At 40.0% G+C, this 26,131-nt stretch overlaps 1 protein-coding gene across 3 annotated transcripts in view; it reads left to right on the top strand.

Moving 5' to 3' along the window:
• The window catches only part of txlnba (taxilin beta a), a 32,583-nt gene extending 10,235 nt beyond the window's left edge, over positions 1 to 22,348 (top strand). For all 3 annotated transcript variants that reach the window (XM_076272823.1, XM_076272824.1, XM_076272825.1), the window contains 9 exons: positions 80 to 337; positions 2,014 to 2,105; positions 6,587 to 6,757; positions 6,932 to 7,126; positions 7,620 to 7,739; positions 7,946 to 8,020; positions 20,713 to 20,805; positions 20,945 to 21,040; positions 21,132 to 22,348. In XM_076272823.1, coding sequence (XP_076128938.1) covers positions 91 to 337; positions 2,014 to 2,105; positions 6,587 to 6,757; positions 6,932 to 7,126; positions 7,620 to 7,739; positions 7,946 to 8,020; positions 20,713 to 20,805; positions 20,945 to 21,040; positions 21,132 to 22,139 — 2,097 coding nt within the window. In that variant the 5' untranslated portion in view covers positions 80 to 90 and the 3' untranslated portion in view covers positions 22,140 to 22,348. The remainder of the gene's footprint in view (positions 1 to 79; positions 338 to 2,013; positions 2,106 to 6,586; positions 6,758 to 6,931; positions 7,127 to 7,619; positions 7,740 to 7,945; positions 8,021 to 20,712; positions 20,806 to 20,944; positions 21,041 to 21,131) is intronic.
• The last annotated feature ends 3,783 nt before the right edge of the window (positions 22,349 to 26,131 follow it).

Genomic DNA, 26,131 nt, shown 5'->3' with positions numbered 1-26,131 from the left:
AGACCAAATTTCCCTCACGGGATCAAAAGAGTATATATACTTATACTTATCTTTCTCCTCCTCCCTTTCATTGTTCAAGATTCACAAGCCATGGAGAAAAGTGCTCAGAGTATATCAGGAATCCCAGATCCAAGGAATACCCTAACAGCCCAGATGAATGGCAGTGAGGAAGAAGACACTGATCCCATGGAGATCTTCAGCCAGCAGCTGGAGGACATTATCAAAACATATGGGTCTGCAGCCTCACTCATGGAGCAGCAGATCTCAAGTTTGGAGGCAGTTGAAGATAAGGGTGACCAGCAACAGGATCCGGAAGAAGTATTTGGATCTGCTCCAGGTACCAGATTAATTAAAATCAAGGCAGAAAATCATGCGACATGCCCATAAAGGATTCTCAGCCATGTCAAAACTAAGTGGAACACAGGCCATGTTATCAGTTAAAAATCAGTTACAAGTTCCCCAATAAGAAGCTCTGCATGAATGGATGAGATTTTACTGTAAAACTAGTCTAATCTCCAATAGGCAAGGGTTCTTATTCATTACATTCACATTTACATTTAATAATTCAGCTGATGCTTTTATCCAAAGCGACTTACAACAATCAAGGTACAATAAATGTACAGTGCCACTAGGTAATTGTGCAGCAATTAGTACTACTCACATAGAATACAATAACAATTCAAGCAAAGTCAAGATAGTCAGTATAGGGAAGTGCCAGATTAAGCCTGTCCAGCTGTTAGTGCTAAAAGAGGAGGTACTCTCAGAAGAGTTAGGTCTTTTTTTAGTATATGTTTGGGGGCTTTTTTGCCCTTATTCACATTGAAGAGGCTGACAGGAAGCAAGTGGGAATGAGAGACGGGGTGGGATCAGACTCGAACCCGGGTCCCCGTGGTCTCATGGACACAATGTGGTACAGGAGCTGTAACCAGTTGCGCCACAGTACCCCCACCCCCGTCTTCAAGAGGTTTTTGAAGATAGAGAGGGACGCCCTGCTCAGGAACTGGTAGCACAGTCCACCAATGGGGAACAACAGATGAGAAAAGTTTGGATTGCCATAAGCAGAGCCAGGTGGCGTTCATTCACCTTATTCACCCAGCGGCCAGAACAATGGCAAGTGTACCCTGTAGCCTCGTTTTGGCCGCCGGGTGAATAAGGCGAATTAGAGGGGTGCAGTGGTCAGGAGGTGGCATATGCCAGTATTATGCCAGTATTAGGGCATTCAAGGACAAGGGTGCAGAATCAGTGACTATTTTGTAGGCAAGCATTAGCATTACTTGATACTATAGAATCAGTCAAAGTATCCCCAGTCACTAATACATAATGTTAAATATAACTAAAGAAAAGCTATTGTTCTAATTGTTAATGCTAAAGCTAACAAATAATATTGTTTAATATTATTATATATTGTTGAATTATGCTCAAAGTTATGAGAAAGTGTTGCTATTCAGATTAGCCATCTAGCTAGTTGTGGCTTGACAGCTCAGTAGGTTGTGCTGTGCATTAAAGTTTAAGCTAAAAGAAAATGTTGACTTGCACCTTGCAAACATTTGTTTCAGCATGTAGTTTCTTTTTATCTGTTTGAAAGACAAGTGATTGTACTTCTAAAATGGTAAAAAGCATTTTTAGTGACATGGCAGATATGCAATTCAACATTCAAGTCATGAGTACTCCAAGAGTTTTGTGCAAGAGATTTCAGATTAGTGCCCAGAATTTCTCTGGGCTTTGATGCCAACAACTAAGTCCACTGTTATATCTTTGTTTAGTTACAGAAAATTGTGAGACATTCACTGATTTATTTGGTCTATACACTGGATGAGTTTATCAAAGGGGCTGCAATACCTGCAACTTGTTCCTTGAAAGTTTTAGCATATGACAAGCATCCACAACAGTTGCATCAGCCATGCCCACTACAGTTCTGTCTGGCTTCCTGGAGTTGTTGTTGATTTGCAGTCAGCTGTATCACCAAAGCTGCGAATGCATGCAAACTTACTGCTATGCTCCAATACTGTGCAGGGAATGAAACCGCCCGTCTCATTCTAAGTCTGGAAAAGGTTAAGTCACCAGAAGACAAAGTGGAGATCATCCTGAAGAAGTATGCTGAGCTGGTAAGTGTGGGACTCCAAGGATTAGGCTATTTCAGCAGACGCATGTTTCCTCAGAACAAAACACTTTATTGGACATTGGGATATTTGTTCCTTTGTTGATCATTTGGAAGAACAAATTAAGTTGTGAAGGTTATTGGTCCATGTAATGCATTTACAATCTATAGATTTTTAATATAATTTCAATACAATCACAATGGTTTTATCACAAACAAACATTTAGAAAATAACAGAAAATAAAGAACAAATAGTTATGAACTTGGCAGAGTTGGCCAATTAAACTTTTGGATATTTCACTATTTATTCCAATATTCTGTTTTAGTTACTTGAACAAAAAATGGAAATTGAACAGAAAAAAATGTATTTAGACTCTAAATTATTATACATTCTATACATGTCTATTGTCTACTGTAGTCTCTGCAGCTCCTCTCTCTTTCACTCATCATCTTGTCTGTCTTCTTTCCACACGTCTCTCTCCTTTGTCTGTTTCTCTAGACATGTCACAGTCCCTAGACTGTTACATTTTCTAATCTGTTACTTTATTTTTATTTAGAATTTTCCATTTTTACTTTCCAAGCACTGGGATTACAAACTGAGCTTATGTCCAGTCTACTCATTGAGAGATGTCAGAGTAAAATAAGAAATTAACATAGAATCTCTTATTTACAACCCCAAATCAGAAAAAGTTGGGACGTAAAATGCAAATAAAAACAGAATGTGATAATATACAAATCTCGTAAACCCATATTTAGCAGCAAAAAGACAACATATCAAATATTGAAAATGAAAATGTTGACTATTTCATGGCAAATATATGTTCATTTTGAATTTGATGCCAACATGTTTAAAAAAAAGGACGGGGGCATGCTTACCACTGTGCTGCTTCACCTCATTTAACAAAATTCTGTTAATGTTTGCGAACTGAGGAGATCAGTTGCTAGAGTTTTGAGAAGGAAATGTTATAGGCTATAGGATGCCTGATATAGGATTTCAGTTGCACAAGAGTCAATGGTTGTAGCACCGACTCCGATTTTCCTCAAAGTTTGTCTACCTAATGTTTAGGTTCCATTACTAAAACCTGTAAAATATTTTTGTTCAATTCTATTGTTTTCATAGTCTTTTTGCCCTTGATTGTTTACACTCTCTAAAAGGCCTCATCGTAGAGGCCATGTTTGGACATTCATATCTTAAAAAGTATTATTTCTAGCCTGACCAAACTTTGTAGTACGATTCAATTATTAAAAGTTTGTACCACAAAAACATTGGTTTTATAGAAGTCACTAGCTAAGTATATGGACATTTAGTGTGTAAAGTACCAATATTGTGCCAAGTCCCATTCACAGAATAAATGCATCTAGTTACAGGTGTTTTGGGAATAACAAAATAAGTATTTACAATAACAAATAGGTTTTAGCGCCCCCTCAGGTGAAACACAGCATAGCATTTTGCTCCTTTTACAAGGCATTAACTCTGATATTTGAATGGAACGGAATGGCTGTATTTTACTTCCCATATTTAAAAAAGAATAAGACATTCCTAATAGCTTGAAAATGAAAAAAAAAATAGCTGATTGAAAATTACACAAAATAACACACCTTGTTTTATCCTCATTATTGTCTTGGTCATTTGATGTAGGGACTTTAAATTGTGGGGAAACATGAATAAACTGATGTATTTGAAGAGGAAATAGGGACTGATACCAAATGAAATAAAAAAAAAAAATGTTTTCCGAAATCTAGGGCCCTTTCGAAAGTCAGTAGACATTTAGTACAGATTTTAGTACAGACTAAATTGTTTACACATGCTTTTTATATGCTGGTCTTCCACCCTAGAAAATTTGAGGAGGCTAGGGAAAATATTTGTCAAGATATTAATGCTCAAACATGGCACGTGTTTTTAAAGCTGTAAAAATTAAAGAATTTCAAGGTCTGAAAAAGTATAAGTATAATATATTCTTTTGATCCTGTGAGGGAAATTTGGTCTCTGCATTTATCCCAATCCGTGAATTAGTGAAACACACTCAGCACACAGTGAACAGTGAGGTGAAGCACACACTAATCCCGGTGCAGTGAGCTGCCTGCAACAACAGAGGCGCTCGGGGAGCAGTGAGGGGTTAGGTGCCTTGCTCAAGGGCACTTCAGCCGTGCCTACTGGTCAGGGTTCGTACCGACAACCCTCCGGTTACAAGTCCGAAGCGCTAACCAGTAGGCCATGGCTGCCCCCAAAAGATATGAAGACAGAAGATTTGCACAGAAATATTTCACAGGCCTTGGTTTTAGGACCCATTGATGATGCAGACAAGGTTTGAACAAAATCTGAGACGGTGCAGCAACAGCCTTATCTGATTTGACACAGAATGACTCACAACAGTATGGGGTATTCTTAATCATGTTTTTCATTCCATGGTGCACCTAATTTGACAGGTCTGCACTGCAGACAGGCCATTTTAGCACCTGGACTCTATGGAGAAAGAACATTTATTTTGGCATTGTTTACCTGAAATATTCAAGGTCTTCACTGGAAAACTGGATGACAGTATATGTTGCTCAAATCCTGTATCATTATGCCTTGCCAGATGTGCAAGATGCCCATGCTGTAGGCACTAATGCACCTCCACACCGCCATAGATGTTGGGTTTCGAACTACACTAATAACACAAGTTGGATTGGTTGGATAGTTGGATAGGACCTCTCCTCTTTAGCCCAGATGAGTCTATGATTTCCAAAAAGAATTGCAAATTTTGATTGGTCTAACCCAGTGGCTCTCAAAGTGGGGAACTAGTGGGGAATAGATACATGACAGGTGGGGTGCAATCAACAAGAGGAAATTTGTATTTGTGCCCATATTTAATAATGCCTTCATTTTTGTGACAAGGAAGATCATAGATTCCTTAAATTCCTGGTTCCTTAAATTCATATAAAATCATGCACTCTTAAAATGAATGCGTTGAAAACAACACAACTTGCGTTGTTTTAACACATCTCTGTGTCCAGATAGGGACAACACATTTGTTTTAAGAGTGTGATAGAGATCTACTATATGGCACAGTGTAAATAAAATGACAGCAATATTTAAAAGCATAAGAATGTTCTTATGTTATCTTATACATTATCTAAAGGCTAAATGTGGGACTGGGGAAACGCTGCCATCACTAGGCACGTGTAGGAATAACAGGCCAACTAGGTAGGGGGGAAGTGATTGGCAATTAATCACCAGACACTGATGAATTAGGTAATTGATTAGTAAATTGGCATGTCTATTTATACATCGGGGCCTTTACGTGCGGACTGTTTGCTTCCGGTAGTAAGGAGCAGAGAATCAGAACGCTGGTGCTGCAGTGTGTCGGGTCCTAGGTTTGCGAGGCGACATTATAAATCAAGAGCCTGAACAGAGTCAGCATTCCGTCTGGGGACGAGGTGTAGGTGGCGATCACGGCGGGGACATTTGAGGTATTGTTCTTCATCATCTGCAGTGGGGTTTTGAACGGGAACAAACTTGTAGACTATGCCCGTCTTTATTGGTACGAACGGAGCTAATAGTTTTATTATTGTTTGTGCCATTAGATGGATTGTGGACACTGATACAGACCCTTGGGCTGCAGCTCCAGCGTGTAGCCACTGTTTTTCTCCTATTGAGTTCATGAATGATTCCTGTATACTGTTTAGCGACGGTGCGTGTGTGCGTATTTATATGGGATTGTGAGGGGGATGTGGGTAATTTATTGGGCAACGTGCAATTGGTCAGTTACCAGCTATTGACTGGGGTTTCCCATAGACAGTAAAAGAAAGGGGTTTCCTTGCGTTGGCATATAACATTCCATGCTCTATTCATATCATCGCTAGTTTCCTATTTAGACTATATCTGTTCATACTAACTCTTCTCCAGGTTCGTGGTTGGAGTAGGTCAGATAGGCTACTGGTATTCTGTTGCTGATAGGCTTTAGTAATTTGGTCCATTGTTGATTTGCAGTGTAAATTGCCTCTGGTGTGATATTGGTGGTGTTTAACCTATTTGATGAATTATTTTTATTTCTTTAATTTCTTTCTGGTTTGGTTTGATTTGATACCAGTGTGCTGTGCATGACCAATGTTATTTCACCTGTTAGTATTGATTACTATTTGGCCTGTATTCCTCTCCTCCCATTCACTGGGGAGTGGGACAGTATTTAGGATTGCCTTTGCCTGTTTTGTCCAACAATTGCCCATTCGCTACCACACGCTTGTATGGGCGCAAATTATGTTTTAAGCTTTTGTCTAAGAATATAATAAATTAAATTTTGTTTTATCATCACTTGTGCCTCCTGATACCCTGTAGAACATTAGCCTACAGCTGGGGGGCTGAGTGGGTAGCTCCAGGGGTTCCTCTCTAGATATAGGGGGGTGGCGTAGTCACTATCATAGTCAGTAAGGCCACATAAAGCTTAGCTTAAATTCAGCAGGTGGAATAAAGGAGTGCAGCTTAGATTAACTTTATGATTTACATAGGTGGAGCGTCAGCAGCGAGAGCGGAGGCAGAATAACAATCTACAAAAAAAAAGTGATCAGCTGTTGATGCAGAAAGATCAACTCCAATTTGACCTCAGCCGTGCAATCCTGGCTCGCACCAAACTAGAGGGCCTCTGCAGAAACCTTCAGGACTACAACAAAACACTGAAGGTGAGTGCAAACTAGCCTCCAGTAATCTGTACAGTAGCTACATGTATCTTTTCACTCAGCATACTGTATCCATATTGTTGTGAAGTTGAGAGTGCAAAGTGCACATGCAGCATCAGAGGAAGGGCAATTCCTACAAAGAATTCTTGCTGATGTTGAATTTCAATTGGCCTTCAGGTTGAGAATCTCCAAAAGTGCCAGGAGGATGAGAAAAAAAGAAAGGAGATCACCACTCACTTTCAAAGCACGCTGACTGACATCCAGGCTCAGATAGAAGTGCATAGCAACCGTAACAACAAGCTGTGTCAAGAGAACTCAGATCTGGCTGAAAAACTGAACAACATCATTCACCAATATGAGAAGAGGGAAGAAGTAAGTCATGTTTTCAATCTCAAGATTCGTCTTCGTAATGGTTATTTTATTTTGGCTAACCCCATGTTTTCATGTGACCCTTACAAATTACACATCAGAAAAAGTGACTTTATTCAACAGGGCCATGTACTATAATTGTATTTTTATAATTTATTTATTAAACCTTGTTAAGGTAATCAGTATACTTATTCCAGATTCAGCAGGGGTGCCAATAATTGTGAGCAATGTGTTTTCATTAAAAATATTTATTTCTTTATGAGATTTCCCTTTTTCTCAAAATAAATTTACTTCCTTTCAAGGTTGGATTTTTCCTAATTGTTTTCATTGTGAGATCACAATAAATCACCAACAGATTATTTTCTATAGCGTTTTTAGTTAACTTTAGCAGAGGTGCCAATAATTCTGGAGGGTACTGTATCTGTCTGAGGACTAAACAGTGTACAAAGAACAGTGTGGCCACTGTTCTGAAAATGATTTTCTGTTTGTCATTCAGAGCTTAGAAAAGATTTTCAAACACCATGACATGCAGCAGAAACTGGCTGATGCCAAAATTGAGCAGGCCAACATGTTGCTGAGGGAAGCAGAGGCCAAGCACAAGCGGGAAAAAGAATATGTGAGTCATATCTAAACAGTTTTTGACTGTTTTTGAGTGTTCAGTTCATTGCTACTTTTGAAGTTGTAGTATTTTTGTGAGCTGGATAAATGTTCAAAATCGATTTCATTTTGGGTACAAACATCCACATTTCTGAATGTCCAGTGATCCTTAAATCATGATATAAAAGAAGGAACACAATAATCTCTTTGTGTTTTTGTTGGTAGCTACTTAAAGAGGCAATTGACATAACAAAGAAATGCTACGCAATGAAGGAGCAGGAGTTGCAAATGAAGAAACAGGTAAACACCTGGCCACTTGGCTCTTGCCTTCTACCACCTTTGATCTTTTGTGTTTAACCAGTTATTGACTCAGGCTGCAGAGTGGAAACTACAAGCTAAAGAGCTGAAAGAGCAGCAGACAGTGATGCAGGCACAGGTGAATATTCATTGCTGTGTCACTCACAGCTCTTCTCCCACATCATCATTGGGTCATAGCTGGGTCAGAAATATCAACATAAATCCATAATTACAGAAGTAATCACTCTTCGCAGAGTTGGATTCCGTTGTATCATTCCCATGAATAATGCATGTGTTGTAGGTGTTATACTGTACATAAAATACATGCAGCTAGAGTCACAGGGAAAATACAGGGAGGTTTTGATACACGACCCTCTCTATCGTTTTTTCATTAATTTTTTCATCATCATTCATTTTAAGTGGTTGACATATAGCCAACATGAAGGAAGTGTGGATCCTAAAGGAGAAACCCGACAAGTTTTCACATAGATCTCTGTTTCTCAAGGTCACCAAATACTGTCGGTACAAAAAAACTAAAACAATCGGTCTTACCTAGCACGAGTTGCTACGCAGCCAGGCAGCTATAGCACTACACTCCCAATCCATGGAGTGTAGCACTTTAGCTGCCTTAGCTGCTGGTCTAGCAACCGCTAGGTAAAACCGATTGTTTTCGGGGGGGTTTCCATAGGCTACCGACTAGTGTTGCACAGGGCACCGATACTACAAAAGAATCGCAGTATACCCTGAAATTAAAAATGTCACAATACCTAATTTTATTAATATCGATACTTTTGGCCAATGGCCGTGTTCTTTACTGTGCACGCAAGGCAAGCTTCTAGTGTCTCCCCTAGCCTGCACGTCTTTTAACTTAATTTTAATTTCATTTCATTTGTTTATTTTAATTTCATTTCACTTAGAGTGCCAAAACATTACACATGTCTCATGGCGCTTTACAGAGTGTTAAAACATTCAGAGAGAGCCCATGAGTAAAAGGGGCAAGGAAAAACTCCCTAAAATTGGATATACATATAGGAAGAAACCTCAAGCAGATCCACGACTCAAGGGCCTGCCCCATCTGCCTAGGGTCAGTTACATGATAAAGGAAAGGTCGTAGGGCAAGTAGTGGGTCACTAGGCTGCGCGGGCCAGGAGTCCGAGCAAGGGGACAGCAACAGGCAGTAGGGCAGTCATAGGGATGGGACTTCAGGTGCGATGAGGGCCAAACACAAGGATGGCTGATGACTGGTAATGATTTACCTCACAAGTGTCTGTGGGTTTACGGAATAAATCTGTATCGTATCACCCTCTACTATGACCAGGAAATCTAGAAAACTAATGCTGTTGTGATTAGATGTAGCTCAGATGATCGATACAGCAGTCCGCACCAGCGCAGGTATGGTCAGTCACCACGATCGCATGCATGACTGGGGTGCCAGCCACACGATGACACAGCAGGGTGGTCCATTCCAAAAAACCCTGAGGTGGTTGAAGTTCCACACTGCACCATACCTAACTATGGGAAGCACTAAAGAGGTATGTTTTAAGTCTAGACTTAAAAATAGGGAAGGTGTCTGGTAATCGAATTGAGGGAGGGAGATTATTCCAGAGAAGGGGTGCGCGGTAGCTTTTAGATTTTGAAATTCTTGGGATTACAAGAAGTCCAGTATTCTGTGATCGTAAGGGTCTAGGTGGGTTATAAGGGACCAGGGAATCTTTAATATATTCAGGTGCCCAGCCATTTATGGCTTTGTATGTTAGAAGTGATATTTTTAAGTCAATGCGCCTTTTAACAGGTAGCCAGTGTAAAGATGCTAGGATGGGGGAAATATGTTCATTTTTTTTGGTCCTGGTGGGTGTGCGAGCAGCTGCATTTGGAAGGTCTTTATTGCAGCCAGCGTATAGATCATTGCAATAGTCTATCCTTGAAATGACAAAAGCGTGGGTTTCAGCGTCTTGTAATGATAAGGACGTCCTTATCTTTGAAATGTTCCTTAAGTGGTAAAATGAAGTTTTGGTGATCTCTTTTATGTGATTATTACTAAACATTATTAACAAAATATATACACTTATATATGAATTCCAAAATATATGAAATAGAAACATATGACATAAGCCATCATTTTCTGTGTGTGTGGAGGGTCGAGCAGAATCTAGGATGGCTCTGGTGTGAATGATCACATTATATTCAATATTACTGATGACGTCAAGGTGGTGGGGACCCCCAAATCAAATTTTGAAAAAGTCACAATTCTTGACTTGGTATCGGTATCGAAACAATAATTTTGGTATCGTGACAACACTAGTACCGACAGTACCCGATGACCTCGAGAAACGGAGATCTATATGAAAACTCGCCGGATTTCTCCTTTAAATTTGAACTTTATTTTACATTTAGACTCTGTAACCATTGCGCAAAGGCTGCCAAAATATGTAGGCAAAATGCAGCCACTGAAATATTTCCTCAAATATACCATGCCAGTTAAAGAGCCCTGGGATTTAAAAAAAATATATTATCAGGTTGGATGGGGAGCGTCGGTGCACAGCCATTTTCAGATCCCTCCAGAGATGTTCAATGAGATTCAAGTCTGGGCTCTGGCTGGGCCACTATAAGACATTCACAGAGTTGTCCTGAAGCCACTCCTTTGATATCTTGGCTATGTGCTTAGGGTCGCTGTCCTGTTGAAAGATGAGCCATCACCCCAGTCAGACATCAAGAGCGCTCTGGAGCAGGTTTTCTTTCAGGATGTCTCTGTACATTGCTGCATTCATCTTTCCCTCAACCCTGACTAGTCTCCCAGTTCCTGCCACTGATAAACATCCCCACTGCATGATGCCACCACCATGCTTCACTGTAGGGATCGGTGTTGGGCAAGTTACTTCAAAAGCGCAATGCATTATTTATTACTTGTTACTGTCATCTCAAAGTAATTTGTTACATTACAATATTACTGTCTTTGAACTGTAAGGCATTACACTACGTTTACATTACTTTCACCAAAATAACAGGAAATATGGATTTGGTGTTCTCAATAGATCTTCATGTGTTCAATGCAGCTCATTACACGGCTGGAGGTGATGTGGTATGACATAATGACTGAGCTAGGCTTAAGGCTAACAAAAGAACAATATAATGGTTGCAGTTATGGCTCATGGGACAATGTAGGCCCCAAAGGTCACTCACAACTTAATATAGTAAAATATAGCCATAGTGAAATTGTATGTTGACTTGAAATGGTTCTCATCATTGCTGGTTGCCTTTCCTTCCACTTACAGTGGTGTAGACTTAATGCGAGAATAATGGCTATGATCTCTGTCTGTAAAGCAACATTTTAGTTATTCTCACTGCTTGAAATGAGAAGTATAGCCTAACCATGTTAGATCTGTTGCATGAATGGCAGAGATAACTCAAATTCCCTTTCTACAGTCATCCAAACAAGGCAATCAAATTCCAGGAGCAGCATAGATGACTTTTTTTAATTCTTGGATAATCTTCTCTGGTGCCAATTGAGCATTTCTCAATTTTGGATTAAAAAGCAAAGTAACTTCAGTTACTGAGAATTGTACCGAGTGAAATATTACTGAAATTGTATTGGTAATGCCTTACATTACTGCATTACAGCAAAAATACTTAATCTTTGTTCAGGCGAATTGCAAAAGAATCTTTGTCTCAGACCAGAGAATTTTGTTTCTTATGGTCTGAGAGTCTTTCAGATGCCTTTTGGCAAACTCCAGGCGGGCTGCCATGTGCCTTTTACTAAGGAGTGGATTCCGTCTGGCTACTCTACCATACAGGCCTGATTGGTGGAGTGCTGCAGTGATGGTCATCCTTCTGGAAGCTTCTCTCTCCACAGAGGAACCCTGGAGCTCTGTCAGAGTGACCATCGGGTTATTGGTCACCTCCCTAACTAAAGCCCTTCTCCCCTGATCACTCAGTTTAGAGAGACGGCCAGTTCTAGGAAGAGTCTTGGGGCCTCATTAATACAACTATGCGTAGATTCCATCCTGAAACATTACGTAGGCCTACGCCCAAACCTTAGAATCTACATAGATAGATAGATAGATAGATAGATAGATAGATACATACATACATACATACATACATACATACATACATACATACATACATGATCCCCAAGGGGAAAATTCAAGATGTAAAATTCAAGACGTATGCACAAAATTATTCTGCACAACTTTACCCAGGTGCAGACCTCTCAAGTCTCACGCATTGAGCGTGAGACACACGCATTTCAATGACTTCACACGCCACACATGGCATTTCTCACTCCGAGAAATTATTAACTTGCCCTCACAGAAATTTCTAAGGGCTATATTTTACAAACGTGTCACACAACGTTGCTGTCTGTGCGCTCATTCAGCTCAGAGAGCTGCTGTTCAGTTACTAACCTATCGGCCAATCAGAAAATAGGATTTCTCAACCAATCAGGAAATAGTTTTGTTTTGATGTGGCTCCGCAACGTGGACACTGCTGGTCCGTGGAGTGAAATTAGGCCCGGTGCTTCGTCTGATAATTTGCTGCGCAGTTGATCAAGATACCGCCGACCGACAAAAAAGAAAACAAACGTTTCTGCTAACGATGTCATTAAACATGGAGCCATACAATAAAGTGGTGGTATGAGCGTTCATTCAATGCAGGCGTCTGCACGAGAGAAACTGAAACTAATCGATAACGTTGGTATCAAAGCTCCGCTTCAACCTGTTGAATGCTATTTAATTGTTTAATGACACTTAATAGAACAACGTTGATTTTTGGAACTTCCATAGAATCAGAGCAGAGACTGTATAATACATTGTATAGCACTGAGTATTGTATTGTCAAATTTGAATATAACGTGGCCAAAAGCTATTGTAGCCTTTTCTCTATCTGTTAAAGATCAACAGATCAGTGATTTACGCCTATCTGCTCGCCAAAAAGCTGGTATTGTGTTTCCTTACATTCAGGCATTCAAATTAAACTTCATTAAAAAACATGTATTTTTTTCTCCATTTCCTACCAATGTATGATGCTTGCATGAGGGAAACATCAGCACCCATATAATTGTTGCTGTTTTGAGAAGTATTTCTTTTCTTATGCAAGCATCATGCAACCATGCAAAAGCAATGAAACTAATTATATCTTACATTAGTAAAGCAGTCCTCTGATGTGCATGTCACAAAACATTTAAGTGAAAGTGCATGTATAACAATATAGGCATATAATGATTGTGATCATGATGATGACAATTTGATTTGGAGGGAGTGAGGTTGGGTACGTGTAGATGAGCCCTATGACCCAAAAGTCTGCCATGACTGGGCCTGCAAGTCAAAGAAGTTTGAGAAAGGCTGGTCTACATAACCTGCATCAGATTGAAGTTTGCAGAGATGCGCCTGAAGGCACGAGTTGAGGACCCAGTCAGTTACGTCACAATATGCACATTTGTTTAAATTCATACCTACGTAATCACCTTGACCAAAATTGTACTTTTTTTTTACTTTGAATCTTGAAAAAATAAATATTGACCTACCTACCAACCCATTTTTTTTTTTTTTTTGGCTGTTTCTGCAAACAAGAATATTTTTAAGGATGGCCTCATGACTGTGAAAATGGCTGACATTGAACCACAGTGCTTTAAATGTAGTATCAGTCATCAAGGCATCAAAATCTGCCACAAACACTTACAACACACAACATCACTCATAAACACACACACACACAGAACCACCACTGTTCAAGAGACCATTTTGGGGCTAAATGTGCTTTTTCTCATTTGGTTGTTTTCTGTTTGTTTATAGAGCAGAATGAGCCACTGCTGTTCAAAGGGCCCATTTGGGTGAAATTATTATTATAATATATGTTATTATTATTTATTATTATTTACTATAGGGTTCTAGAATAAATAAAACAGTGTGTTTGAAATAATGGAATTTGTGCTCTCTCATGAAGCTGGGTCGATGGGACATGGAGAGGGTGGGTCTGTTGATCGGGGGGGGGGGGGGGGGGGCGTGGCGCCACGAGTAGTTCAAGCAGACGTAGGACTTTCATGTACTTCGATCAGGGAGGAGTGGGCATGGCACTGTGCCAATACCACGCCCCTCCCCCCTGAGAAACAAAGTCTCACTTCAAAACTTGAGAGCCCTGCCCAGGTGGCTGCTTATGAATACCAACCTGTGTTGAATTGTGCGCGCATGCACAAGCGCCATACTCCTCCCATTGTCGTCCCACAATATCCCATGAAAGGTCAATGCAAAACGATTCATGAATAACGTTGAAATGATAGAGATGTCACATCAATCTGGAGAAGGAAGTCAAAATTGTCAGACAGCGATATAAATATGACATTTGACAGTGAACCTATGTGAAATAAGTAGGCCTACCGACTGACATAGTTCTGTATTAAAATAACTTAATAACTGTATCCTATGTTTTGCCATGTTTTTGGGCTCATCATACAACCTAGCTTGGCCTCGGCCTGCCTACGTACTTCCGGTCGATATCTTCTCCCTACAGTACTCCGTCTGGAATAGGTTGATTCACGCTCGTTTACTTCGGCAGTTGGGCAGCCGACCAACCAGCGAACAGAGGGCGTCCCTGAGAGCGATTACGTACCCAGGCATGGTGTTTCAATTACGTCCCTGCCCCTGAAGCAGATCGCTTGGAATACATCAACGTAGAGAGCGAAAAGGACTTATACTTATGAAATCTTTGAGCAAATGTAAATAATAGTTTAGCCTATTAACAGGAGTGTCCCAGTGGTCACAGTGGAGTAGGATGTTATATCGTCAGCTAAACTTTAGATTTAGATTTTGTCACTTGAAATAGGCTACGAATGTACCCGAGTCAAATTGTAGTTTAGTAGGCTACATGGTCGGGTCAAAATCGCTATTTTTCAAACACTAAGAAGGCTCGACATAACTTGAAACTTTGATCGAAGCATCATCAGTGTCTATGAACTCGAGCATTAAGAACATTGTTTGTGTACACATAGTTTACTAAAAAGAAAGATTTTGGACAACTCACTCCTTGCAAGATGGCAAGATGGCAGCGAGCAGAAAAAACAAGTGAGTTGTTCAAAACCTCTCTTTTAGTAAACTCTGTGTACACCAACAATGTTCTCAATGCTCGAGTTAATGTGTAGAGACACTGATGATACTTTGATCAAAGTTTCATGTTGTGTCGAGCCTTCATAGTATTTGAAAGATAGCGATTTTGACGCGATTGTATCAAAAAAGTAGTAGCCCTATAGGAATCCCATTCAAAAGGTAATTTCACCCAAAAACGACAACGCATACAAGCTTAAAAGTGGCACTTTGGACGTACTTATGCATTTATATGAAAGTTTGACTTGGGTACATTAACAAAACACTATATGATGCATTTTGGCGAGAGTTACGCAGATGAAACGTGTGATTGTTTGCTGATAAGATGCACCCGTGCTTGTTATGGGCGTGCTGCAGAGAAACTTCTCTGTATGACGAAACGCCGGTTGTTAGTGATTTGGTTCAAAGCGGTTCAAAGGAACTCCAATGATTTTAAACCTCAAACTGTGCCCTCCCACCCAGAAATAAACGAACGCCTATGGATCTAGGCCAAACTCTCTGCGAAGTCAGAGAGTCTGGTTTCCAGGCTATATACAACCACCATACGGTGCAAAGTATTAATATTTGTATTGAAACAAATAATCAAATGGCTAATAATGTGTGGGGCATTATTCCATATCAGCTGGGTTTCTGGTTGTCTCGGAATACCTATCAGTCTAGTAATCTGTGGCCCAAATGAGAGAAAAGACCTAAGGTGAGGTGCGTTTTAATAGAATACATCTTCTAGAAAGCTTAGGGAAAAGGTTTTATGGCTTCTTATTATAGGTCAACAAAAAATAATTTGCATTGATTCAAATGCATTACGCATTAAGCTACACTAGGAACATGACTTTATTAAAGGAACACGCCACCCAATGTCAGTAGTAATATATGTTCTTACCTTAACTTTCACGAGTTGAGTCATACCTCTCCCGTGTCCGTACGTGCACTCAAACGCTCTGGTGCGCGGCTGGACTGTGGTAGCATGTTGCTATGCTAGCGGGCTTTGACTGCAACTAAGCGTAGAAGTAATCAAAAACATCCACGTTTTACCGACTTAAATACAGTTGCACGAGTAGTTGATAGAAATGCTACGGCCACGCAACGTGAAACGTGGCGATTTTCCAAGCGAATAAACCGGAGAACTACAATGTGTGGCGCAATAGCACTTGGGAGTACTTCGACCTAGCGTAGTAGTATTGTTAACACCTAATTGTAGATCCTATCCACCACAGAGTTTAGAATCCATGCTTGATCGACCCTCAGCCTCTCCCTCCCCTCTGAGCGAGAGAGAGGCACACACACTAGAGATGCGCTGATGGGCTATTATTTCAACCATAACTGCATAGCAAAACTTATCATCCATCAGCCATCCATCAACACCAAAGTTTTTTGACCAATTTTCGAAACGGCACCCGCCGACCATCCGCTGGTTGTTTTAATGTAGGCTATATGGGTGATACAGCGCTGCTGACGTGAGGCTAGAAAGCCCTTGCCTGTTCTAGGAAGACTGATCCAATGCAGCAAATATATTAAAAGGCTAAAGTCGTACATTGGCTATGTTGTAGCCTATCCCCAGAATATCAGCAGCAAACTCAGTCTCTGTCTTGCAAAACAGTCTCCAAATAAAACGCACATCGGCCTGTTGCCTTTTCTGCCAGCTTGTGAAAATATATCGTCCAAAATGCTTGATTGCATTGCATTCTCCACATTTTTAGCTACATTTTCATGTACCACATCAGCATTTTTGTTCAGTGAATCTTTTGTAAATTGCTTTACAATTACCGTCGGGCCTATAGGCCTATTGCCTGGCTTGCCTCAGCTTCGGTCACGTCCTTTTACAATTTTATCATTGTAATAAAAAACGCAATTTGCCACATAATTTCAACATGCTCCTGGCCTACTAATTAATGCCTATTGTACTTTATTTTTTGCAAAAAGAAAGAAATCCTTGATAAAATAACAAGTCATTCACATTATAGGCTACTTTACACACTGTTATGTCAGGGTGACTGAAAGCCTGTTCTGAAGACTCCCATTCATTTTGACTGCACGAGCGCGTCTTTTTCAGACAGACAGCGCAATTCATTTTAAAGCAATTTACAAAAGATTCACTGAACAAAAATGCTGATGTGGTACATGAAAATGTAGCTAAAAATGTGGAGAATGCAATCAAGCATTTTGGACGATATATTTTCACAAGCTGGCAGAAAAGGCAACAGGCCGATGTGCGTTTTATTTGGAGACTGTTTTGCGAGACAGAGACTGAGTTTGCTGCTGATATTCTGGGGATAGGCTACAACATAGCCAATGTACGACTTTAGCCTTTTAATATATTTGCTGCATTGGATCAGTCTTCCTAGAACAGGCAAGGGCTTTAGCCTCACGTCAGCAGCGCTGTATCACCCATATAGCCTACATTAAAACAACCAGCGGATGGTCGGCGGGTGCCGTTTCGAAAATTGGTCAAAAAACTTTGGTGTTGATGGATGGCTGATGGATGATAAGTTTTGCTATGCAGTTATGGTTGAAATAATAGCCCATCAGCGCATCTCTAGTGTGTGTGCCTCTCTCTCGCTCAGAGGGGAGGGAGAGGCTGAGGGTCGATCCAGCATGGATTCTAAACTCTGTGGTGGATAGGATCTACAATTAGGTGTTAACAATACTACTACGCTAGGTCGAAGTACTCCCAAGTGCTATTGCGCCACACATTGTAGTTCTCCGGTTTATTCGCTTGGAAAATCGCCACGTTTCACGTTGCGTGGCCGTAGCATTTCTATCAACTACTCGTGCAACTGTATTTAAGTCGGTAAAACTTGGATGTTTTTGATTACTTCTACGCTTAGTTGCCGTCAAAGCCCGCTAGCATAGCAACATGCTAACACAGTCCAGCCGCGCACCAGAGCGTTTGAGTGCACGTACGGACACGGGAGAGGTATGACTCAACTCGTGAAAGTTAAGGTAAGAACATATATTACTACTGACATTGGGTGGCGTGTTCCTTTAAGGCTAGTAGTCAGCGCAGGTAGCCTAGTAGATCGCACTGTCGGGAGAGGCATGATTTAGGCTATATTAATATTATTAACAAACATCAATATCAATATCTTACGTGATTTACTGAAAATATTTGCAGTTTAGTGTAGACCTATTTGGCTGCAGCCTTGGCTACAAACCTCATAGCCTGCAATATGAATGAATGATAGTGATCACGAAGGTGTTGAGAAGTGTTGAGATATTTTTTATGCCCTCTGAGCTTTATTTTGTGATTTCCCCATTAGATGGCACTGATTTACATGCCTGAAAAACTTTACGTAAACTTTGCGGACGGTCGAAAGGATGAGTAGAAATGTGCATCTTTTATCTTTATAAATCCCGATGTTGGCAGGAAAGATGCATACACACATTTCAGCCCCGTTAACGAAACTTTTTTGTGGCACCCTTTATAAATGAGGCCCCTGGTGATTCCAAACTTCTTCTATTTACGGATGATGGGGCCACTGTGCTCACTGGGACCTTTAAAGCAGAAGACATTTTTCTGTACCCTTCCCCAGATCTGTGCCTCGAGACAATCGTAGGTCTACAGACAAGTCCTTTGACTTCATGCGACTCCATCCCCAACGAACTTACTATGGCCAATATCTTTGAAATTTAACGGTTTTGATTTTATTATAAAGACATGAATTCTGGGTGGATTTGGGCATGCCTCAGACTCATGGTGTGAGCGGTATTGGAGTGAAATTGGAGAGGAACAGAGCGGGCGCTCCGGCCTCTAAATTAAAAATCGCTCCGCGCTCCAACAAAATTCCATCCGCTCCACTCACTAGCTCTGGTTAGTGGTATTGTATGGTATAGTTAACTATGCAGTTATGCAGAGCGCCCGATGAGTTTTAGGCAAAGCCCCGAATGATCTGAACTCTTGGTGATGCCCATGATCAGAAGCATTTTTTATATATTATATTTTATATATTATATAAATCCATGCTGCCTGTGTAAGCAAAATATATTACTCTCAGAGACTTTATAACGAGAATGGATGGCATGCAGAATGCACTCTGCTTCAGTCCGGACCCAAATGGATGGGGAACAGCCTTGTGCAATGGCATAACGTCTGCTACGCAAACAATACATCACTTTCTGTTGCAATTCGCCTGAATGCAAGCCTATACTACACACGAATACAACTCGCTAATGTTAGAGCTAGTTAAACTTCTCCATCGTTTCAGTTTCATTTGCCCTGTCCTTGATCTCTGTTAATTAATCTTTATCATTTAAGGATCTGGGACATGGAAAAGAAGTTTAAGAAAGACCCTAAAACTTTGTTTCACAGACAATACATCTGCTAACAGAGTCTGGTTGCGTGTTTTGTCTGCTCTGGAATAAAAATAAAAATCGGCTCTGCTTCTCGATCTGCGAAGTCTGATGTCCAAAAGAAAGAGAGGACTATTTTCGAGCGGGCTGTACGACCTGGCTTGATCTTATCACGTCCTGCCATGAGCTAATGGTTCTCTATTTCGTGTTCCTTCTGTCCGTTGACTTCTTGTTGACCCCTCACTTGCATACAGTTTTTTTACTATGTCTTTGCTCATCTCACTGACCTCTCACCTACATACAGTTTGGTGCTATTAGTAGGCCTATGTCTTTTTCTTACATTTGTTCAAAACACATTTCACATTTCAAGCAAAATACTTCAAGTGTAATTTGTTCCACACATGTTATCTATTGCAGCATTTGCACATTTTTATTTGTTTTGGAGCCAGCTGGATTTATGCAGTTATATAATGAGCAAATCTTTTATTTTGCAAACTGTAAGACTTTTCCACGTTTTAATTTTTCCTGCCCTATTCTACACAACAATTCCACTAAAATACCTGATGTTATTTATTACTTCGGTGATAATAAAATCAAACATTGATGAGCTCTCCGGAATCAATCCATTTTCCAAACAGATCTGATGACTAAAGATAGGCTACTGTTAACCAGCATGCTTGCTTGCTCCATGCTTATGTCACTCCTTACGCCCTCCTACCAGTTCCTATGGCTTGGCCAGCCCAAATGCAAATGAAAAATGGGTTTTGGGGGAGAGTAGTTAGTAGAACTGATTTAGAAGTGGACTGTTCCTATAACTTAGTTCCTATTTGGACCTAAAGGGACTATTGACACAGTAACAGTACTCAAAGACAAACACACACACTCATTTACATACACAAAAATTTCAAGAGTAGGGGCTGGAGTAGGACATGGAGACAAATTGACATGCGTGATTTATTTTTGCGGAGAGAATTGGCAGGACTGAGCACCGGTCATATTTTGTACCGCTTTGTGGTACATCTAGTTTTCCCTGTGGGCTGTGGGTTACACCAAGTTGAACTTAAATTGGACTCAGGCTGAGACAAGATAAGGTCTATTGTGAGAAACAACCCTCCTCTCGTCTCAGCCCATTCCATTCCAAGTCCATTCGAGACAAAAAGTTTTCCCTTGGGTGAGAACAAATTGAGTGTGATGTTTGAATACAGAAAATTCTCCCACCATTACCAGAAGAGCAATTTGAAATTAATTACAGCTAGAGGAACTAAGAGTATTTTTTCCGTTTCCTCTGACCATCTTTTCTTTTGTATTTTGTAGCTAGTTTTGTACTCCCAGAAGTTTGATGAATTCCAGGCCACACTAGGGAAAAGTAACGATGTCTACGTCTCTTTCAAACAAGAAATGGACAAGGTTTGTGATTCATCCTATTGCCGGTAATATTAGTATGTTTATTAGATCTTCCTGTCATTACCAAAGTGTAACAAAATTTGGGGTGGTGATGCATCTTGTTTACATATTGCTGTTGACTACTAAAATATACAATTTGTAGATGACGAAGAAGATGAAAAAGCTGGAAAAAGAATCAGGCTTCTGGAAAACACGTTTTGAAAGCTGCAACAAGGCCCTCATGGAGATGATTGAGGAGGTAGTTAACATAATAATTATGACATTATCACATCATGACGATGTAAGATTGTTTTGGTGATAGCATTATTTTACCTTTCTCTTCAACACAGAGATCTGAGAAAGCAAAGGAATTTGAGCTTTTTACCATCAAGGTGGACAAACTTGAGACTTTGTGCAGGGCTCTGCAGGAGGAGAGGAAGGGCCTGTATGACAAGATCAGAGGCCTTCGTTTTGACATGTCTCAAACGGCCGTGCCAGAGGAACCTACTGTCAAAACCTCAGAAGACGACCTACCAAGCAAGGGTTTCGGTCTCACTGCCGAGTTGGACAGGTTAAATGCCGAGCAGGCCCGATTGCATGAATTTGCTGCCTCTCTTGCTACCTCAAACCTAAATGAACTAGAGGACTCAGATGATGAGGAAGAGTACAAAGAATGTTCTATTAAGATGCCTTCTGTGCCAGTGGAGCCATTAGGAGCTTCCCCGGTGAAAAATGTATCTGAATCAGGTCCCTGCCACGAAGAGTTGAAGAAAGACACAATTAAACCAGATAGAGTTGAAACAGAGATTGTGTACTCTACAGAACAAGAGATTATTCCAGCGGTTCCAGAGGTTAAAACAGAGCCAATTAAACCGCTGGCTCCATCTGCAAACCCATTGGAAGCCAAAACAGAGGAACAAGCCTCAGAACAGGTCAAGCAAAAGTATACAGACACAGAGAAAGCCTGTGAGCGTCATGCTAGACCAGAGGAGGGTTTGTCGAAGGCAGCTATGCCAAATGCAGTTTTACCAAGTGTGTTAAAGGTGGACGCAAGCCAACAGGAATTAAAAAGCCCACAGTCAGTCCAGGAAAACCCAATACCTGTACCAACAAAGCCAGCGATGGGTAAAATGCCAGAGGCAACAGTAGGCACTGTTAAATTACAGGCTGGAAAACAAGAGCGTAAAAAATCCAAAATTCCCAAAGAAAAGCCTGTTGTAGAGGGGGCAGTCATGGCAGAGGAAACATCACCTAGTCAAGCACAGCCACAGACTTCCAAGTTACCATCTGCCAAGCCTCAAGGGAAAAAACAAGGCACCACCAAGAAAAAAAGTCAGCCCAAAAATGTAAAGAAATGATGCATCATATAGTCTCTTATAGTCTTTATTCAATCCAGAAGGAGTAGTTTGCCTGATTGTTTGCGTGTGTGGTGTAGTAACTGTAAGTTTTCTTCTGGAAGTTGAAAAAGCTACACCAGCATTTTAATTTTTATTGTAACCTGTGGTGAACTCTTTGAGAAACCTTTGACAATGCTGATTAAACCCTCTTTGAACATTTATATAATAAAGTGTGCCATCCTGTCTGGCATTTATACATCTTCCTTTACATCTGACAAAAAATAACAATGGTCTCAGTCTAGTTACTCTTCAATAACCATGCATGTTAATTTTTCTAGTTTGATATGTTTTTCATATTTATTTATTAATATTTCTGTCTAGTGCAAAGCCTATTTCAAATGCCCAATAACCATCAAAATTATTTTTGATGCCTTTCAAAACAACAGTTTCACAGTTTTTGGAAAATATGACTGATCATGCAGAAACCCTTTCTTTTATGTAGGGATAGTGAGATGAAGCCATTTATCAACGCATAATTGTTTTAAGTAATAATGATAACTGAAATCATACAAATGGCATCCAAATGACCTCCCCTAGCTGTTGTAAAGTCAGTGTAACATATGGACTCGAGTGGCTTATTGCTTTTGTAAAACAGTTACTATATATCTGACAAGATATCATAATATAAAGGCACAGCAATGAGAAATGTAACGATTTATTCATAGTTATTATACGGCTCTTCACAATGCAAGTAGAATGCTCCATTGACTTGAATGGGATTTCCGAAAGTTCTAGCGGTCATTATTTCTTGGGAAAGGACCTCTGAAAACAAGAATGACCGCTGTCAATGGCAACGGAGTTTGCGCTTGGAACTTCATTCAAAAGTGAAAGCAGACGGTTGATCAGCTGTGTTCTAAAGAATGTTTGATTCAAGTTCAGCGTACGTGTTGCGAACTATTTGTTTCTCAGCAAAAGCCACGACGAAACGGTAACAAATAAGTGTAAAGAGACATATCATGGAGTTTATTTTTTCGTTTTGGCAAGTAGCCGTATAATAAGCGGGATAATGTATAGAATGCCGGTCATTATGGGAAAATATGTCCCTTCAGGGCGAAACAAGATGCGCGTCGGGGTCCGGTTCGCCCTGTCGGGACTTATTTTCCCCATAATGACCGGCGTTCTATACATTATCCCTTACATAACCATTCTTCTGACAAGAAATATATTTCCTCTACCAGAATGGTTGATAAGCGACGTCGAGATGCAGCAACTCTAACTTTTGTATCAATTTGTGGTGGCACAGCACAGTAATATAGAACGTGATCATAATCAAGGACCGGAACTATCCGTTTCAGAAAGGTATTTAATTTACACATGGCATAAGCGTAATATCAGCCATATTCACCATCATTACCTTGCAAAATGCAAAATGGAAACATCAAAATTGCCCATACCTCTATTTAAATCAGTGTTAGGACCAAAATTAGATTTCTAAAAAAAGGGAAAAAAGGTAGGCTAGCATTAGGCAACAACAAAAGTTAGTTCAAATGAAAGGCATCCCAGCAAACATGCAACTTTCCGAGAACGTTCCCTGAAGGTCACAAAAAATAAACCTTTAAATGAAGGTATTGTTTTGTGTAACCTTCAGAGAACGTTCCCAGAAAGTCCCCTTACAGTTGTTTTTTTGCAACTACGTTCCCTAAAGGTTCCCTAATAGTTGCTCAAAACTACCATTAGGGTAGGGTTAGTTTTTCAAGATGAGAGAACATACCATTGGCAGGGCTCCATCCGAGGGGCGGGATAAACGGTCGTCTTTCAAATTCCCTCTGCACGCAATAGGATAGTGCTACAACCCATGAGTCCCATGCGTTTTCCCACCAGTGGAGCTAGTAAACTTTTGTCATATCCGGTCGGCAAAACTCTGAATACATCTGTATTTGGTTACACTCTACTTGACAGTATTGACGTAAGAGTGACATGACACTGTCATGAATGTGTCATAAACAAGTCATAAACGTTTATGACATAACGCTTCTGTTATTAAGTGACATTCGGTTTTTGTCATAACAAATTAGGGTTATGATTAGGGTTAGAGGTTAGGATTAGGGTTAGGGTTCATGTGTCATGACAGTGTCATGTGTTCATGACAGTGTCATGTCACTCTTATGTCGATACTGTCAAGTAAAGTGTTACCCTTTATGTTTAGGAAAGTCTTTAAGAATCGCGGCCAAAGCCGATTCGAAAGACTGCTGTTCGCCAGCAGCAGCCATCTTCTTTGTTTTCAAGTAGCAGGGAATTCATGCAGAACTGTCGCAACTCTGTTATCATTATATTAAGCCCGCCCACCGACTCTATACACGATGTGATTGGCCTGACCAAAGTTTTGGTCTGGTTTTTCCCAGGGGGTCAGGATTTGAAGGGTTAGCTTCAGCCACTTAGCATGGCATTTGGCCGCGGACATTTTTGAAAACATGGTGTTACATGATTGCAACTTCCGGCACCAGTTTTTACATGCTGATTGGTAGATGACAGCTCATGCACGAGTATAGTGTTGGGCACGAGCATCGCGCATCCATGTTGGTTTGCATTTCTGAAAGACGACAAATAAAACAAGTAACTACTTGGATTAGCTCTTTCCCGACAGGGCCAAAATAGGCCAAAAATGACTCCTTTGATATTTCATTCTGCTGTGGGTGACCTAAGCATATCTCAAAGAAACCATCCATTTTCTCTTGAAGCCAGATAGTTAGGCTACACAAATATATGTTTGACATGACAATTATGTATTATTTATATATGTTAATTAGCATAAATTAGCATAACATTTGCATATTCCGGGCCCATTTTTTGAGTTTGTGAAGTTCTACAGCTTCAACACAGCATGTTATAAAAAAAGTGAAATAGCAGAAAGTTGCATTTACCTGTTGGCTAAATAAATGCCAAGTTTGGTAGCAATTGGGTGAAAGGAACTCTAAATAACTAATTTTGAAATTATGTATACAGACGAGCCTAAATAACCATTATATAGTTTTATTATTAAAATTAGTTGCAATATCACATTTGTATCAAAAAAATAACTTACAATTTCATCTCATACATATTATTTTGGTTAATAATCATGTTTTTTTTTGGTCAATGTGTAATAATCATGTTAACACAGTTTAGACTGTTAAAACAGATGAACAGTTAAAATGACCCAACAGAGTCAGTGTTGCTGAAAATGACCCAACAGATTCAGATAGGGGAGAACTGGTACAATTGTAACAGCGGTACAAATGTAACAGTGTTTTATTCTCAAGATATGGTGTAGCTACGGAAACGTAAACAGACACATATCATGTAATTATGTATAATCTTACAGCCATCCATATATGAATGGTCTACTATAAATACGACCAGAGATAGTTCCCGAACAACTTTGCCTTTGCACGACTCCTTATTTTTATTATAAAAATTATTATGCGCCAGGGTGCAAAATACAGCCCTTAGTTCTTAATACTGTGCATTGCCCCCTTCAGCAGCTTGCATTATTTTGTGATAGTTGTTGTAGTGTATTTTCTCATATTAAGAGATGCCCATTCTTCTTGAGCATCAAACATATATTCATATACAAATAAAGCAAATTATTATTATTATTATTATGGGTTCTATTGCATGAACTGCACATTTGAGATCTCCCTAAAGTGGTTCAACGATATTGAGATATTTGATTGATTTCATTATCATTACTGTTTAAAGGACACACACACACATGTTAATAAAGGGCTTCACCTGACCACTATCCCTAAATAACAGAAAGGTTTTCTGCATGATCAGTCATTTTTTCAAAAGAACTAGCCAATAATTCACAAATTATGGCAACGTATGTAAACCTAAGAGCAAAACTGTATTTAGCTCTTCAGTGGCACAAAAGTGGTCGCATGACAATTCTACAGCTTCACAGCTAGACCCAAATAACATCCACATAACATCATACTCAACAAGGCACTTACTTGTGTGTGTCTTTAGAAATA

This window comes from Alosa pseudoharengus, unplaced genomic scaffold (genome assembly GCF_046254945.1).
Source record: "Alosa pseudoharengus isolate Yale_2024_CS ecotype anadromous, Long Island Sound unplaced genomic scaffold, YU_APseudo_1.1 YU_APseudo_1.1_scf_7, whole genome shotgun sequence".
Classification (NCBI taxonomy): Eukaryota; Metazoa; Chordata; class Actinopteri; order Clupeiformes; family Clupeidae; genus Alosa; species Alosa pseudoharengus.
The sequence above is the reverse complement of the archived record's forward strand: the minus strand, read 5'-3'. Positions and strand labels throughout refer to the sequence as shown.